The 18,170-nt window shown below is 42.8% G+C and overlaps 1 protein-coding gene across 2 annotated transcripts in view; it reads left to right on the forward strand.

Annotated features, from left to right (window-relative positions):
• MAPRE1 (microtubule associated protein RP/EB family member 1) overlaps positions 1-17,712 on the forward strand; it is a 30,499-nt gene extending 12,787 nt beyond the window's left edge. For both annotated transcript variants that reach the window (XM_064382320.1, XM_064382321.1), the window contains exons 3-7: positions 2,565-2,710; positions 6,454-6,661; positions 9,508-9,629; positions 13,947-14,099; positions 15,983-17,712. In XM_064382320.1, coding sequence (XP_064238390.1) covers positions 2,565-2,710; positions 6,454-6,661; positions 9,508-9,629; positions 13,947-14,099; positions 15,983-16,039 — 686 coding nt within the window. In that variant the 3' untranslated portion in view covers positions 16,040-17,712. The remainder of the gene's footprint in view (positions 1-2,564; positions 2,711-6,453; positions 6,662-9,507; positions 9,630-13,946; positions 14,100-15,982) is intronic.
• The last annotated feature ends 458 nt before the right edge of the window (positions 17,713-18,170 follow it).

An 18,170-nucleotide genomic window follows, 5' to 3' on the forward strand; every position in this document is an offset into this window, starting at 1 on the left:
CCGTCAGTGTGGCGGGGCGCAGTGGCTCATACCTGTAATCCCAGCACTTTGGGAAGCTGAGGTGGGCGGATCACCTGAGGTCGAGAGTTCAAGACCAGTGTGACCAACATGGAAAAACCCCATCCCTACTAAAAATACAAAAATTTCCCAGTCATGATGGCACATTGCTGTAATCCCAGCTACTCTGGAAGCTAAGGCAGGCGAATCACTTGAACCTTGGAGGCAGAGGTTGTGGTGAGGTGAGATTGTGCCATTGCCCTCCAGCCTGGGCAACAAGAGGGAAACTCCATCTCAAAAAAAGAATGCCCTCAGTGTATTTTTGTTGGATCAGTAAATAAATCAGTCACTTCAAAATCAGTGCCCCTAAAGGCGGGGCACAGTAATTCACGCCTATAATCCCAGCACTTTGGGAGGCCGAGGTAGGCAGATCACAAGGTTAGGAGTTCAAGACCAGTCTGGCCAAGATGGTGAAACCCCATCTCTACTAAAAGTACAAAACAATTAGCTGGGCATGGTGGCACATACCTGTAATCCTAGCTACCGGGGAGGCTGAGGCAGGAGAATTGCTTGAACCAGGGAGGTGGAGGTTGTAGTGAGCCAAGATCACACCACTGTACTCCAGTCTGGTGACAGAGTGAGACTTTGAAAAAAATAAAATAAAATAAAATAAAATAAAGACTTTAACCTTCTGAAGATCCTTTCTACTAAGAATGTCACCCTGGTCACTGAAGCGCTCCTGCTTTGTTTATGTTGACTTTCCAAAAATAACGGTAACTGAACATGCTGGAACTGTCAGAGGACTGGTTCGGCCTGACCTCCAGTAAGTTGAATATGCATTTTATGGCTATCTTTAATTCTGCAGATTATCTGTTGTTTAGCTGCTGGTTTAGCTTCCCAAGCTTGTTCTTTTGGCAAATGAGCCCTAGAAGGGCAGTAAATACACAGTGAGGCCTGCTCTGAATTAGGAGAGTTCAGTTTGTTGACAATTAGAGAAATATTTTTCCTAGAAAGTTTAAGCGTTAATAAAACAGTTTTTGGAAAAAAAATGGGCAAGTGGGGGAAGGAATGAAATTGGGGCGAAAGGGGTAAAAATATTGCAATAATTTATTATTATAGTCTCCTTTTTTTTTTTTTTTTTTTTTTTTTTTTGAGATGAGGTCTCTCTCTGTCCCCCAGACTGGAGTGCAGTGATGCGATCATGGCTCACTGTAGTCTCTGTCTCCCGGCTCAAGTGATCCTCCCACCTCAGCCTCCTGAGTAGCTGGGACCACAAGTGCATGCCAACATGCCTGGCTAATTTTGGTATTTTTTGTAGAGACAGGGTTTCACCATATTGCCCAGGCTGATCTTGAACTACTGGACTCAGGTGATCCACCTGCTTCCCAAAGTGCTGAGATTACAGGCCTGAGCTACTGGGCCTGGACTTACAATAATTTTTTTTTCTTAATTTAATAGAGGAACACAAAATGTCTTCGATTCAACCTTGTTAATTAAATGATAAGTTGGCCAGGTGCTCTACAAAAAGACAAAAAAACTTAGGCATGGTAACGCATGCCTATAGTCCCAGCTACTCCAGAGGCTGAGGTGGGAGGATCACTTGAGCCTGGGAGGTGGGTTGCAGTGAGCTGAGATTGTGCTACTGCACTCCAGCCTGGCCAACAGTGAGACCCTGTTTCAAAAAAAAAAAAAAAAAAAGAAAGAAAATAAATGATAGGTTAAATGTATTTAGAGATTTAAAAAGCCCAGGGAGACAGACATCTTAGGGAAAAAAATATTTTTTAATCTAGATCAAGGATGGATCTTTGAAATACTCCCATGAAGAGGAGGATATATCTTTGTGAAAAATCAGAAAATGTTACTTCTGTTTTCTTTTCTGCATTTTGGGCATTCATTTTTCTTTCTTTCTTAATTTTGTTTTGAGAGAGTCCCAGGCTGGAGTGCAGTGGTGTGTTCTCGGCTTACTGCAACCTCCGACTCCTGGATTTAAGCAATTCTCTTGCCTCAGCCTCCCGAGTAGCTGGGATTACAGGCAACTGCCATAATACCTGGCTAATTTTTCTGTATTTTTTTTTCTTTTTTCTTTTTTTATTCCTATTAGCCAACGGAATTCTCAGTCAAATTATTTTGTATTTTAATAGAGATGGGGTTTCTCCATGTTGGCCAGGCTGGTCTTGAACTCTGGACCTCAGGTGATCCGGCTGCCTTGGCCTCCCAAAGTGCTGGGATTACAGGCATGAGCTACCGTGCCCGGCCTCATTTTTCTTTCTAGTGGTCATTTTATTGTCGTGATGATTACCAATAAAGAACAGGAGTTTTAAAATTTAGTAGAAACATTCCTTTTCTCCTTATGATAGGCGTCTGGCTTGCAAGTATGTTGTAGAATATGTGGGGTAAAACCACAGTCTTGTTATAGATTTTAAAAATTGACTTCACATGTAGTCAGTAAAACTTTTGGTTTTTGTAGGTCTACTTCACAGCTTTTAAAATTATATTTGGTTTAAGTGGGTCTGGGAAAAAGTTCACCATGCTGCTTTAATTGTATTTTTCTGTTGTTCTTCATTCAGGGGCTGCGTATTGTCAGTTTATGGACATGCTGTTTCCTGGCTCCATTGCCTTGAAGAAAGTGAAATTCCAAGCTAAGCTAGAACACGAGTACATCCAGAACTTCAAAATACTACAAGCGGGTTTTAAGAGGATGGGTGTTGACAAAGTAAGTAAATGTTATTGTTTTATAGAGGTTAATGTTTCTTAACTAATGATATAAGGATACAGATGCTATTGTTTTTTTTTTTTTGAGACAGAATCTCACTTTGTCACCAGGCTGGAGTGCAGTGACTTGATCTCGGCTCATAGCAGCCTCTGCCTCCTGGGTTCAAGTGATTCTTCTACCTCAGCCTCTCCAGTAGCTGGGATTACAGGTGTGCACCACCATGCCCAGTAATTTTTGTATTTTTAGTAGAGACGGGGTTTCACCATGTTGGCCAGGATGGTCTTGATCTCCTGACCTCGTGATCCGCCTGCCTCTGCCTTCCAGAGTGCTGGGATTACAGGTGTGAGCCACTAAGCCTGGCCAATGCTTGCTTATTTTTTTTGCTAGCTTTGGACATTTTCTTTTTCCCCAATTTATCTAGTTAACTTTTCTCAGTTAACACAGAATTTACCGGGAGCAGTTTCCCTTTACCTTCTTGCCTCTATTCCTTTTGCTGTCGTTCTTCATCATCTGTGAAGTTAGTAACTGTTTAGAAGAGTCAACTTGTAAATTTATACAGTGATTTTTATTTTTATTTTATTTTATGATTATGGTTTTCTTTTTGAGATGGAATTTTGCTCTTGTTGCCCAAGGTGGAGTGCAATGGCACCATCTTGGCTTGCTGCAGCCTCCTCTCATGTTCAAATGATTCTCCTGCCTCAGCCTCCCGAAATAGCTGGGATTACAGGCATGTACCACCACCCCCAGCTAATTTTATATTTTTAGTAGAGACGGGGTTTCTCCATGTTGGTCAGGCTGGTCTCGAACTCCCGACCTCAGATGATTTGCCTGACTCAGCCTCTCAAAGTGCTGGGATTACAAGCATGGGCCACCGCACCTGGCTACACAGTAATTTTTTAAAAATAAAAATCACTGGCCGCCAAGGTGGGTGGATCACGAGGTCAGGAGATTGAGACCATCCTGGCGAACATGGTGAAACTCCATCTCTACTAAAAATGTAAAAAAATTTTGTATTTGAGCGTGGTGGCACAGGCTTGTAGTCCCAGCTATGTGGGAGGCTGAGGCAGGAGAATTGCTTGAACCTGGGGCGGAAGTTGCAGTGAGCTGAGATCGCCCACTGCACTCCAGCCTGGGTAACAGATCTAGTAGTCTGGGATCTAAGTGTCTTAATCTGGATTTACTTCTGTAAAAGCATACTGTATGTAGCATAGTTCCAATAGAGAAGATTCTAGGCCAAGCATGGTGGCTCACACCTGTAATACCAGCACTTTGGAAGCTGAGGTGGAGAAGATTCTAGAAATACTTGCTGTTTATAGAAAGATACAAGGAGGTTCCGTGGTGGGTGCTAGAAAACTCCTTTCTGCCCCCAAAGTTTTTTGAACGTAACAGAAACATGGTCCACCAGACGTGGTTTAGCATAAACACCTCTGTTTTAGCAGATAATAGATTAAGTAGTTTGTTCCTTCCCCCACCCTTTGAAGGGTTTATTCTTTTTTTTTTGAAGATGGACTCTTGCTCTGTCATCAGCCTGGAGTGCAATGGCGTGGTCTCAGCTCACGCAACTTCCACGTCCCAGGTTCAGGTGATTCCCCTACCTCAGCCTCCTGAATAGCTGGGACTACATGCAGGGGTCACCATGCCCAGCTAATTTTTTGTATTTTAGTAGAGATGGGGTTTCACCATGCTGGCCACGGATGGTCTGGATCTCCTGACCTCGTGATCTGCCTGCCTCAGCCTCCCAAAGTGCTGGGATTACAGGCAAGTGTGAGCCACTGTGCCTGGCTGATTTACCCTTTTATGCCATTTTTTGGGGGATAACATTTTTTTTTTTTTTTTTGGCAAAAGTGACACCCCCAGTTATCTTGCTGGTGTGTCTGGTTTTTATTTATTTTGAAATTAGGCTTATTTTTTATTTTAGTTTTGTCTCTATACACTATATAAAATAGGTATTTATAGAATAAGAATATCACTTAGTTTCCAGGCATAGTTTAAATAGATATAGCTTATATACAGTAATTTTGCATTCATTATCATGGAATTATATTTTATTTTTTGAATATGGAAAATGCCTATAAAGTATATAAAAGTAATAATAGTATATAAATAATAAATAGTAAATAAATAGTGTAATGATCCCCCATGTACCTCAATGGTTAGCATGGCCAATTTTGTTTTATATCTAATTCTGTCCCATCCTATGTATTCCTGGGTTATTGAAGTGAGTGCAGAGATAATATTTGTGAATATTTCAGTATTATACAAAGTAATTTTTAAAAATTATATTTGTCAGAGGGGTGTATGTAGTTAGATTATGCATGTATTCTTTTTATAGTAAATAAATGCATCTGGAATTGTTGGAGAATAAAAGATAGTTAAAAGCCAGGCATGGTGGCTCATGCCTGTAGCTACTCTGGAGGCTGAAGCAGGAGGATCACTTGAGCTTAGGAGTTTGAGACAGCAGTGACCTATGATTGGACCACTACAGACTCCAGCCTGGGCAACAGAGCAAGACCCCATCTCTTTAAAAAAAAAAATTAAAAAGTTAAGTTCTGGCCAACACTTTAGTGGTTTGGATACTTGAAAACACAGTATTCTTATACAGTAAAAATACAAGGTCCTTGTGTATATTTGTTGTTACTGTTGTTTGTGGATTTTTTTTGTTTTTTGAGTTGAAGTCTTGTTGTTACTGTTGTTTGTGTTTTTTCTTTTTTTTATTTTTATTTTTTGAGATGAAGTCTTGCTGTGTTGCCAGTGCTGGTCGAAATTCCTGGGCTCAAGCAGTCTTCATGAGTAGCTAGGATTGCAGGTGCGCACAGCACTGCACCCAGCAAGTATGTTTTAATAGGATTTGGAATTACTTGAAAAACATGTCATTTTGTAGAAATCTATCCTGCGACTGATTCTGCATCTTGATCTATTTTCAGGTCAGAATTTTTTTTTTTTTTTTTTCGAGACAGAGTCTTGCTCTGTTGCCTAGGCTGGAGCACAGTGGTGTAATCTCAGCTCACTGCAACCTCTACCTCCTGAATTCAAGCGATTCTCATGCCTCAGCCTCCTGAGTAGCTGGGATTACAGGCACCCGCCACCACACCTGGCTAATTTTTGTATTTTTTGTAGAGATGGGGTTTCACCATGTTGGCCAGGCTGGTCTCGAACTCCTGACCCCAAGTGATCCGCCCACCTTGGCCTTCCAAAGTGCTGTGATTACAGGTGTGAGCCACCACACTCAGCCCAGAATTTTTTTGAACACAGTTCATTGTAGATGCCCAGGCTGGTCTCAAGCTCCTGACCTGAGGCAATTTTTCTGCCCGCCTTGGCTTCCCAAAGTGCTGGGATTATAGGTATAAGCCACCATGCCTGGCCTGTGCAGTGGATTTCATGCTTTGTGACAGGCACTGTGGCCATGCAAGTTATATGGGAGACTTACTCTTTATTGCATGACACTTGAGTAACGACTTAGGACGTGCTTGGATGTGTGTATGTGTCTTATATGATAATTGTTCCTTTTTTGTTTCTGATTCCTTTTCACAAATTTGAGAGAGTGGGGAGGGGTTGGTAAGTGTAGGTACTCTTGAAGGCATACTGAATGAAACTTGCTTTATAAATTTAGGGGCTTAGCCCTAAGGTCTTTAAAATGTTTTTTTCTCTTTTTGGGAGAGCTTTATAATGATTTGATGCATGGACTAGTTTGTTGCTTGTCAAAAACCTCTTGCTTTGGGCTAAACAGTTGTTTTTCTCTGCAGATAATTCCTGTGGACAAATTAGTAAAAGGAAAGTTTCAGGACAATTTTGAATTTGTTCAGTGGTTCAAGAAGTTTTTTGATGCAAACTATGATGGAAAAGACTATGACCCTGTGGCTGCCAGACAAGGTCAAGAAACTGCAGTGGCTCCCTCCCTTGTTGCTCCAGCTCTGAATAAACCGAAGAAACCTCTCAGTTCTAGTAGTGCAGGTAAAAAAACAACCCCCAAAATGTTTCCAAACAATAGTGTTCCAGATAATCATTTAGCATTCAACTAGCATTTTTTCAGTAGCCATAGGCTTAGGGAGCTTAAGAAATATGATCCCAGGCATGTGGTCAGAGCATGGATTCTGGTATCAGGCAGGTAACTTTTTGTCCTTAGGTATCTGTAGCCCTGTGTAAGCTAGTTCATCTCTGCCCTACAATTTCCTCCTCCATAAAATGGGAATTTTAATACTTGCCCCAGAGGGTTTTTGAAACTTGAAAAAGTTACCGTGTATAGTTTTGCCCAAGCTCTAGAAATCCATAAGGCTAGCTCACATAAGAGAGCTTCAGTTAGTTCCAGAACAAGGGTGTTTTTACAGAGCCCTAGGATGGGAAATTATACCAGAGCTGAACTCCTTGAAGGAGCTGTGTAGGTCTCTCAGACTGCTTTTGGCTGTCTGTGTCATTCTGTCTAGACCAGCTTTCTATGTGTACTCACAGTTTACCTACCTGCCCTAGAACTTTAGCTGCTAGGTGACTTTGGCTTGCCTTGGTGCTAGCAGAGTCTGGGGGTAGGGAGAGGCTGATTTTACAGACCTTCTCAAAAGGGTATGGGCTTGATAGCTTTCCCAAGATGTGTTTACAGTAATACAGAATGTGTATATTTTGGGGCAGGGTACTCTACAGATGCAAATTGCTTCTTTTCCAAAAGATGGCAAGAGTATTAGTTAAGGTTTCATAATACCTTGAGAGAGCCTGTTTCAACTGATAGAGAGGGTAGGTTGAGTGCTTTCCAAATGGCTTTATGGAGAGATAATTTGCATGCCATATAAATATGCCTTTCTAATTAAAGTATAAAATTAAATGGTTTTTAATATATCCAAAGAGTTGTGCACCTATCACCACAATCAATTTTAGAACATTTTCATCACTCCAAAAAGAAACCTTGTGTAATCCCAACTTTTTAAGAGGCTAAGGCAGGCAGATCACTTGAGGTCAGGAATTCAAGACCAGCCTGGCCAACATGGTGAAAACCTGTCTCCACTAAAAATATGAAAATTAACTGAGCATGGTGGTACATGCCTGTAATCCCAGCTACTCAGGAGGCTGAGGCAGGAGAATCGCTTGAAACCCGGAGGTGGAGGTTGCAGTTAGCAAAGTAGCGCCACTACACTGCAGCCTGGGTGAAAGAGCGCAACTCTGTCTCAAGAGGAAAAAAAAAAAAGAAATCTTGTGTATAGTTAATAGTTGTCACTTCCCACTTTCCCCAGCTTTTCCTCCTCCCTCCAGCCCTAAGTAATCACTAATCTGCTTTCTGTCTCTGGATTTGCCAATTCTGAACTTTTCCTATACATGGAATCATAGATATGTGGTCTTTTGTGTCTGGCTTCTTTTATTCCTCCTACTGTTTCCAAGGTTCCTTCATACTCTAGCATATATCAGTCCTTCATTCTTTTTTATTGTAGAATAATATTGCATCACATGGCTATACCTCATTTTATTAATCAGTTCATGGTTATTTGCATTGTTTCCCACTTGTTGGCAGATGTGAATAATACTGCTGTGAACGTTCATATACAGCTTCTGTGTGGACTATGTTTTGGTTTCTCTCAGTTACAGACCCAAGAGTATATACTCTGGGAGCAGAATTGCTGGGCCATGTGTTAACTTTGTGTTTAACCTTTTGCAGAACTACCTGTTTTCCAAAGTGGCTGAGCCATTTGCATTCCCATCAGCAGTATGTCGGTTCCTGTTTCTCTAGATATTGAGTACTTTTTATTCTTTAGCTGTTTAGAATGGGAAACTGCGTAGATAACCCTGTGCATTTCATATTTCAGATGCTGATACCAGTTGAGTGGAGACATGCATTAAGCATTTAGTCTTTGGGATAAACATGTGATAGAGCCATCCAGAGGAAATACCTCTTACAGTGGGTGAAAGGCTTTGTGATGATAGTTTGGGGTATTAGGAAGATTAAATATTTCCAAAACTGGCATGTAATACACAAACTTTACAAAATAATTGCTAAGTAAATGAATCGTCAATGATCCATATACCTTGAGGTTCAGCCCGTCTTGATTATTTTTACTTGTAGATAGGTTGCCTCCTTTACTCCTTCGTTCTTGTCTTTGTCTGCTTTTGGCTGTAAATAGTGAGAGACATCTTTAAATACTAGTCAGTGTGATGCTTTTCTCTCCTCACCCTTCTAAACACTTTCTAAAAGGTACACAAGATAAAGATTTTAAAGCAATTCATGGAAAGAGCAGGTTCTCCTGTTCTTATGGATTCCTTCCCTCTTCCAGCCCAAGGAGTCTGAGGTGAGGAGTTAGGAGGGACCTAACTTTCCAGATGGGGAGCAGTGGGCACCTGGCAACAGCCGGGACTGTGCGCTCAGACCTGCCGTGAAGTCTGCCTTTGCTTCATGAAACTGGATTTGGTTTGTAGATATGTTAACTAAATTTTAGCTGTGGTAACCAACATGTAAAAACCTGTTTGTGGATTCGGTCAGAGCTGGGTTAAGGTGGATCATCTCTATGCACTAGAACAACTGTACCCCTTTCAGATAGATGATAGTCCTGTTCACTGCGGCGGAGAAAAGACCTCACTGAAGGACTTACTCCCAGCATGAAACATCATAGCCGAAATTGGCACTTAACTCTGCTGCCAGGTTAGAAACCACTAATAGGCAAATGTGGGGGTGTTGTCTTGCATGCTGGGACTCTCTAGCATTGGTTTCCTTCACTGAACACCTTGTGGAAGGCAGTTGGTCATAGCTTCTCCGTGTTGTCTTGTGGATTTTTTTTGTTTGATCTGAAATTACTCCTTTCAAAAACCTGTGTTCTCTTTTTCAGCTCCCCAGAGGCCCATCTCAACACAGAGAACTGCTGCGGCTCCTAAGGCTGGCCCTGGTGTGGTGCGAAAGAACCCTGGTGTGGGCAATGGGGATGACGAGGCAGCTGAGTTGATGCAGCAGGTGGGCACCCCTGTGTTTAGGATGTGAGTCACCTTGAGGGACAGGATACTTGGGGTGGCTGGGGTGCCTTGTCCATGTTCTTAGATGAAGATCTGCCTTGTTTGCTTGCCAGAGCATGTGACGTGTGAGCCTGAGGTGCTGGGCAGGGAGCATGAGTGTAGAGGTGAGTGGGGAGGGATCACGCATGTCTGAACTCTCTTAGTGTGACAGAAGCCTGTGTCTGCTTGGAAGCCAGCCCTTAGAGTAGAATCTTATTGAATGTTTCTGGAATACTACCAGGGACCTGGGATTTGGAGAATGAAAGAAAAAGGAGGTGTCCTTTCTGAATAATGTTTTTTCTTTTTGAGACCAAGTTTCACTCTTGTTGCCCAGGCTGGAGTGCAGTGGTGCCATCTTGGCTCACTGCAATCTGAGCCTCCTGAGTAGCTAGGATTACAGGCATGTGCCACCATGCCTGACTAATTTTGTGTTTTTAGTAGAGATGGGGTTTCTCTATGTTGGTCAGGCTGGTCTTGAACTCTTGACCTCACATGATCTGCCTGTCTTGGCCTCTGAAAGTGCTGGGATTACAGGCATGAGCCACCACACCCGACTTTTTTTTTTAGATGGAATTTTGCTCTTGTTGTCCAGGCTGGAGTGCAGTGGTGTGATATTGGCTCACTGGAACCTCCACCTCCTGGGTTCAAATGATTTTCCTGCCTCAGCCTCCCAAGTAGCTGGGATTTACAGGTGCCTGCCATCACACCCTGCTAATTTTTGAATGTTTAGTAGAGACGGGGTTTCACCCTGTTGGTCAGGCTAGTCTTGGAACTCCTGACCTCAAGTGATCTGCCCGCCTCAGCCTCCCAAAGTGTTAGGATTACAGGCGTGAACCACTGGGCCCAGCCCTGAATAATTTTATAAAAAGGATTCTGCAGTCTTTCTGCTGAGTTTTGGACTGGGGTCACTGGAGATTGAAATTGAGAGTAGAACTGGTACGAAAAGCCTGTTGCTCTTCTGGTTCTGTTCTTAGTAATTTGGTGATTTGAAATGTCTTCTTCAGGAGTAAATGTCCTTAAGGCACTTGTCAGAGGTCTCTGTCAATCAAAACAAGTTTTAGACATTTTCTCACTAATCCTTGTAGTTGGTTTGTTTGCTTTCTTTCAGATGATTCTTTTTGTTAATTCCATTAACAAATTTTTTTTTTTTTTTTGAGATGGAGTCTTGCTCTATTGCCCAGTCTGGTACAGTGGCGTGATCTTGGCTCACTGCAGCCTTCGCCTCCCGGGTTCAAGCTACTCTCCTGCATCATCCTTCTGAGTAGCTGAGATTACAGGTGCATGCCACCATGCCAGGCTAATTTTTGTATTTTTAGTAGAGATGGGTTTCACCATGTTGGTCAGGCTGGTCTCAAACTCCTGACCTCGTGATCTACATCCCTGGGCCTCCCAAAGTGCTGGGATTACAGGCGACAGCCACTGTGTCTGGCTTTAAATTTTATTAAAAAAAAATATATATTTTTACAAAATAGAAATAGGGTCTCCCTATGTTGCCAGTGCTGGTCTCCAACTCCTGGGCTCAACTGATCCTCCTTCCTCAGCCTCTTAATGTGCTAGAATTACTGGTGTGAGTCACCATGCCTGGCTCCTTTGACAAACTCTGGGATGCTCTGTGATTCTAGTGAGTTTGGGATTGAATACTTTTACTTTCCTAACAGCCACGTCCTAAAACTTGAGGGAACCGATCTCTAATGCCGAACCTCTCATAACCCATACTCATACTCCTAAGAAATCAGGACAGTGAGAACCTGCCCGGAGATAACATTTTACTTTTTTTTTTTTTTTTTTTTTTTGAGACGGAGTCTCATACCGTTGCCCAGACTATAGTGCAGTGGCGCAATCTCAGCTCACTGTAACCGCCGCCTCCCGGATTTGAGCCATTCTCCTGCCTCAGCCTCCTGAGTAGCTGGGACTACAGGCACGTGCCACCACACCCAGCTAATTTTTGTGTTTTTAGTAGAGATGGATTTCACCATGTTGTCCAGGATAGTCTTGATCTCTTGACCTCATGATCTGCCCGCCTCAGCCTCCCAAAGTGTTGGGATTGCAGGTGTGAGCCACCGTACCCGGCCAGCATTCCTTTTTATAAGCTCTTTTGACTTCCTTTCCTCCTTGGTCTTTAATACCACCAGGCATGTGGTTAGAAGGCTCCTTCCGTGCCTCTTGGATGGTGGAGCTGAAGCTCCGAGGCCGTTTCCTGCTGGAGTTGTTCAACTCTGGACCTGTGTGACCCCTGCTCTTTGGGGCTACTGGTTTCAGGAAAGGCAGCAAACTACAGCAAAAGCAGAGGTGGGGAGAATGAGGGAAAATGATTTAGCTTTGCCAGCCACCAGGCAGTAGCTGTACTTTATGAATGAATGAGAAAGACAGGGTCTTGCTGTGTCACCCAGACTAGAGTGCAGTGGCACATTCATAGCTTACTGCAGCCTTGAACTCTTGGGCTCAAACGATTCTCCTGCCTCAACCTCTTAAGTAGCTGGTACTATAGGCATACACCACCCTACCTGACTAATTTTTAGATTTTTTGTAGACAGTTTTTGCCGTGTTTCCCAGCCTGGTCTCGAGTTCCTAGCCTCAAGTGATCCACTCACTTTGACCTCCCAAAGCTTTGGGATTACAGGTGTGAGCCACTGCACCTGGCCCCTTTAGTACTTTATTGAAACTTTCAATTATTTTTGATTTCTGTGGTTGGTAAAGGAAAAGTGATAGACTGTCTAGAACTGTGATTCTGGTTTGGTCTGACAAGACTTTGATGATGCACTTTGAAGTCAGCTTTGATAAAACTGTCCTGGTGATGTTGCCTGCTCCTCATCTCTGGATGCTTTTTGAATGCAGGTTATAAAGAGGGTCCTTTCTTCCTGGGATGAGACTTGATCTCTTCTGTAGTGTTTAGCATCTTCATCAGGCTGTGGGGAAGCTAGATAAGCTGTTTGTTTTTGTTTTTAAATTTTTATTATTTATTTTTTAAAAAGACAGAGTCTTGCTATGTTGTCATGACTGGCTTTTTTTTTTTTTTTTTTGAAATGGAGTCTTGCTCTGTTGCCCAGACTGGAGTGCAGTGGTGCAATCTCGGCTCACTACAACCTCTGCTCACTACAACCTCCGCCTCCCAGTTCAAGCAATTCTCTGCTTCAGCCTCCCGAGTAGCTGGGATTACAGTCATCCGCCACCACACCTAGCTAATTTTTTTGTATTTTTAGTAGAGCTGGAGTTTCACCATCTTGGCCAGGCTGGTTTTGAATTCCTGACCCCGTGATCCACCCGCCTTGGCCTCCCAAAGTGCTGGGATTACAGGCGTGAGCCACCATGCCCGGCCGCGACTGGCTTTTAACTCTTGGGCTCAAGCGATTCTCCCAGTTCAGCCTCCAGAGTAGCTGAGACTAGGTGTGCACGACTGCACACCTGACATGCTTCTGTTTTTGGGGCTGTAAGTTCAGAAGGCTGGACTAGATGACTTCTCTGGTCCCTTCTGACTTGTAGCATTCCCTTCTGCCGGGGTTGTTCTCAGTGGCTGTACCTTGCATTTTGTTGCTTGACTTTCCATGCTGCTTTATGGCCCTGGCCTGTAAATACAGGTTTTTATGAGGGTTTTATGCTGCAGGATATGCCAAGAAACATGCATTCAGTGAGAGTTAAATTGAATTCAGTTGTCATAGATGTGAATACAGTACACTGGAATGAAGATGCACCATGGCTAAAGTACACATAGGATTGTGAGTGTTACAACATTAATTGCTCTTGGCTAGATAGAGTCCTGGCCTAAGCACTGAGACTGATTTCTTTATAGCCTCTTAAGGGGAATCAGAGCCCCTCAGTGGGGCTCATGGAGGGTCAGCGCACTTTCCATTGGGCTTCAAAAGAGCTCTGTTCAGCCCTTTCCAGGGTCCCGTCCGTTGACCCCCTCATGCAATCAGACCTGGACTCGACTGACCAGTCCCTTGGTAAGGACTCAATTTATGATTGTCAGCTACCTTGCCAGGCTGTAAATTGTGTCAGGCTTCCCTAGTTTTTTCTCCTTAATCCTTTTTCAGTCCCTGAGCAGCGCCTGCATGTTTCAAGGTGTAGTCTGCCCTTTCTGGGAGCTGTTATTGTCAAGGTTGCCATGAACAAGTCTATGTTGTTTATCTGAGGCTGAAGAAAATTGACATTAAACTGAAGTGGTTTTTGTCTGTGTTGGGGTTTGATCAAAGACCACATCTCCTTTTGGGTTAGAAGTCTGTCTGATATTTTATTGCCACACTAATGTCAGGCATCTCGCTCTTTTTAACGTCTTGTGCAGGTCAACGTATTGAAACTTACTGTTGAAGACTTGGAGAAAGAGAGGGACTTCTACTTCGGAAAGCTACGGAACATTGAATTGATTTGCCAGGAGAATGAGGGGGAAAACGACCCTGTATTGCAGAGGATTGTAGACATTCTGTATGCCACAGATGTATGTGTTGACATGAGGATATTTTCTTTCCATTTTACATAGTTCGGTTGGCAAGCTCTGTGCTGATGCTTATTGTATTCCAGTGTTGTGTTCATCAAAAGACTTCATCTTTGACCCCTGAAAGTCAGCCAGAGGGCACCTCTGCCCAGCTTTAGCTTCTGCCTGAGATCTCTGAGCTTTTGAAGAAGGAATAGGACAAGGAGGTGTCTGGCTTGCCCAGCATCTGTAGTGTGTACCACAAACTGCTCTTAGCCAGGAGCAACTCCTACCCCACCCCGCCCTACCCCACCTCCTATAGCTTGGATCCCTCAGCTTCAGGTGCTGCCTCTGTTTTATCAGGGCCCGAGGCATGCCCAGAGAAGCAGGCACATGCTCCCTTTTTCACAACTTGCCCCCATATCACGTCATGTCCGGGCATGTGTTTTGCCTCCCTCCTAGGAATTTGCTCGGTTCCTGCTCCCTCACAGTACTCTCTGATTAGGTTTCTTTGGATTCATGTTTATTGCACAGCCAAATCTGATATTAATCACAACATGTTAATTAATCAGGGAAGATTCATATTTTTTTCTAGATTTAGGATTTGGTATCTGGCTGTGTCCACTGTTTAATGGTCATGTTTGTAATTCTGCATGCCTAGTAAAGTCTACAAATAGTAGGATCAAACTACAAGCGATTTGTAGTCTGTGTAGCACTATGCAAATATAAGGTGGTAATAGTGCTGTTATTTTCACTGTCCTTGAGACGTATCTTGTGAATTTCAGGGTATTAAGACAGATGACTGAAAAGTTGATAATTTGTTGAATAAATCTTTATTTAGAGCTTGCTCTTTGCTATATAATGAAAAAAAAAAAAGGCAACGAAGATGTAGGGATACCTTGGTTTAGGCTGAGTATTATTTTAGTGGAGCCACATCTTAAGTTCAGCTATAGAGATTTAGTTAATAAGATGGTGGTTGAAGTAGAAGCCTAATTTTTACAGCAGAATAGTATAGCAATTTCCTGCTCTGAGTCCATGCCAGAATGCCCTGGGATGAGAATGAGGTGGGAGCCATTAAATCTGCTCTTTCCTTGTGCACTCAATTTTTCTGCCACTGATGTTGGGTCATCCTTGCTGTTGTGAATATTTTGGGTCAAGCATGCCTCCTAAGTACAACAAAAGGAAGATGTAAAAGAAAAGCTGGCTGCCTAGACAGTTTATTGAGAGAAGATGTTAGAGCAATGAACTTCTCAGGGGACTTCAGGGATTTTTGAGGGTAAATTTTTTTTTTTTTTTTTTTTAAGAGATGGGGTCTCACGTTGTTGCCCAGGCTGGAGTGCCTGATGGTGTGATCATGGCTCACTGCAGCTCCTGCCTTAGCCTCCTGAGTAGCTGGGAGTATAGGCATGTGCCACCAGGCCTGGCTAGTTTTTTTGTTTTTTTTTTTTCCTTTTTTTAAGATAATGTCTCACTGTGTTACCCAGGCTGGTTTGGAACTCCTGGGCTTAAGCCTTGCCTTTCAAAGTGCTGGGATTACAGGTGTGAGCCATCACACCTGGCCTTCTCTTTCTTTTTTACAAGTATAACTGACATAATACACTGCACATATTTAAATTGTACGTTTGATGGCATGGGTGAAATTACTACCATAATGAAAACAGTGTACATATCCATCACTTTCACAAGTCTGAGGGTAAATTTGATTGTGCTCAGTTTTTGTCTTTGATGAGATCCAGTTCCACTACCAAAGAAATAAAATAGCAGTCAGCTGGCCTGTGTGATTAAATGCCAGGTGTGTGGTGGAGCTGGGATGAACCATTGTCTTTGAGAGGCTTTAAGTATGAAGAAAGTGAACTCACGGTAGAAATGGATCTTCAGTGGCTTTCCCTCTCATTTTCCCATTTCAGGAAGGCTTTGTGATACCTGATGAAGGGGGCCCACAGGAGGAGCAAGAAGAGTATTAACAGCCTGGACCAGCAGAGCAACATCCGAATTCTTCACTCCAAATCATGTGCTTAACTGTAAAATACTCCCTTTTATTATCCTTAGAGGACTCACTGGTTTCTTTTCATAAGCAAAAAGTACCTCTTCTTAAAGTGCACTTTGCAGACGTTTCACTCCTTTTCCAATAAGTTTGAGTTAGGAGCTTTTACCTTGTAGCAGAGCAGTATTAACATCTAATTGGTTCACCTGGGGAACAAAGAGGCTGACCGTGGGGCTCACTGTGCGGATGCGGGTCACACTGAGTGCTGGAGGAGGTGTTATGTCATATGCTGAGGCGGTGACCTCAGTGAAGTAATGTAAGGACTGAATCGAATTTTAAGCTAATGTGAAATCAGAGAATGTTGTAATAAATAAATGCCTTAAGAGTATTTAAAATATGCTTCCATATTTCAAAATATAAAATGTACATGACAGGAGATTTTGCATTTGACATTGTGTCTGGGAAGGAAGGGTCAGACCTTGGACCCTTTGGAACCTGCTGTCACAGGTCTTACAGGGCTGTTTGACTCCTCACAGGTCTAGGCTTTGGTCTAAAAGGAACATTTAAAAAGTTGCCCTGTAAGCCATTTGGTGTCATTGCCCAGTTGCATCCTTGCTAAAAGTCAAGAGGCATCGTTGCCTGAATAATAGAGGATGTGTTTCAGCCCTGAGATGTTCTAGTTGAAGAGCTCGGTTTTCATTGAGCATTTCTCTATTTTTCCAGTTGTCCCCGAAATTTCTATGTATTATGTTTTTGGGGAAGTGAGGTGTGCCCAGTTTTTTAATCTAACAACTACTTTTTGGGACTTGCCCACATCTCTGGGATTTCAATGGCGATTGTATCCCATTTTACTGTCTTTTGGGTTTACATTTACCATGTTTCTCTTCTCTGCTCCCCTTGCCCTTTGGGGACTCCTCTTTGGCTCCTTGAAGTTTGCTGCTTAGAGTTGGAAATGCAGCAGGCAGGTGATCATGCTGCAAGTTCTTTCTGGACCTCTGGCAAAGGGAGTGGTCAGTGAAGGCCATCGTTACCTTGGGATCTGCAAGGCTGGGGTGTTTTCGGTATCTGCTGTCCACAGCTCTCCACTGTAATCCGAATACTTTGCCAGTGCACTAATCTCTTTGGAGATAAAATTCATTAGTGTGTTACTAAATGTTAATTTTCTTTTGCAGAAAATACAGTACCGTGTCTGAATTAATTATTAATATTTAAAATATTTCATTCCTTAACTCTCCCTCATTTGCTTTGCCCACAGCCTATTCAGTTCCTTTTTTGGCAGGATTCTGCAAAATGTGTCTCACCCACTACTGAGATTGTTCAGCCCCTGATGTATCTGTATTGATTTGTTTCTGGTGGTAGCTTGTCCTAAAATGTGTGTAGAAAGCAAGTGTTTTATGATAAAATTGTTGTGTAGTGCATGCTCTGTGTGGAATTCAGAGGAAAACCCAGATTCAGTGATTAACAATGCCAAAAAATGCAAGTAACCAGCCATTGTTCAAATGACAGTGGTGCTATTTCTCTTTTGTGGCCTTTTAGACTTTTGTTGCCCTGAAATTCCATTTTATTGGGAACCCATTTTCCACCTGGTCTTTCTTGACAGGGTTTTTTTCTACTTTAAACAGTTTCTAAATAAAATTCTGTATTTCAAGAGTATCATGTCTTCTGAAATTTGTCTTACCCTGGGTATATGCTGTTAGGTTCAAGTGATGACAAACCAGTGCTTCTCTTTCTTTAATGAGGACTGATTTTTTCTAATCCTTTACTGTTTTTTCAGATGTGCTTCTTTCTTTTTTTTGTTTTTTTTTGAGACAAAGTTTTGCTGTTTCGTCCAGGCTGGAGTACAGTGGTGCAATCTCAGCTCACTGCAACCTCCGCCTTCCCGGTTCAAGCAATTCTCTGCCTCAGCCTCCTGAGTAGCTGGGAATACAGGCACCCACCACCACACCCGGCTAATTTTTTTTTTGTATTTTTAGTCGAGATGGGGTTTCACCATCTTGGCCAGGCTAGTCTTGAACTCCTGACCTCCTGATCCGCCTGCCTTGACTTCCCAAAGTGCTGGGATTACAGGCATGAGCCACTGCGCGCGGCAAGATGTGCTTATTTCTAAGCCA

The sequence above is a fragment of the Aotus nancymaae genome, unplaced genomic scaffold, assembly GCF_030222135.1.
Source record: "Aotus nancymaae isolate 86718 unplaced genomic scaffold, 86718_ANA_hifiasm-v0.15.2.pri h1tg000029l, whole genome shotgun sequence".
NCBI lineage: Eukaryota > Metazoa > Chordata > Mammalia > Primates > Aotidae > Aotus > Aotus nancymaae.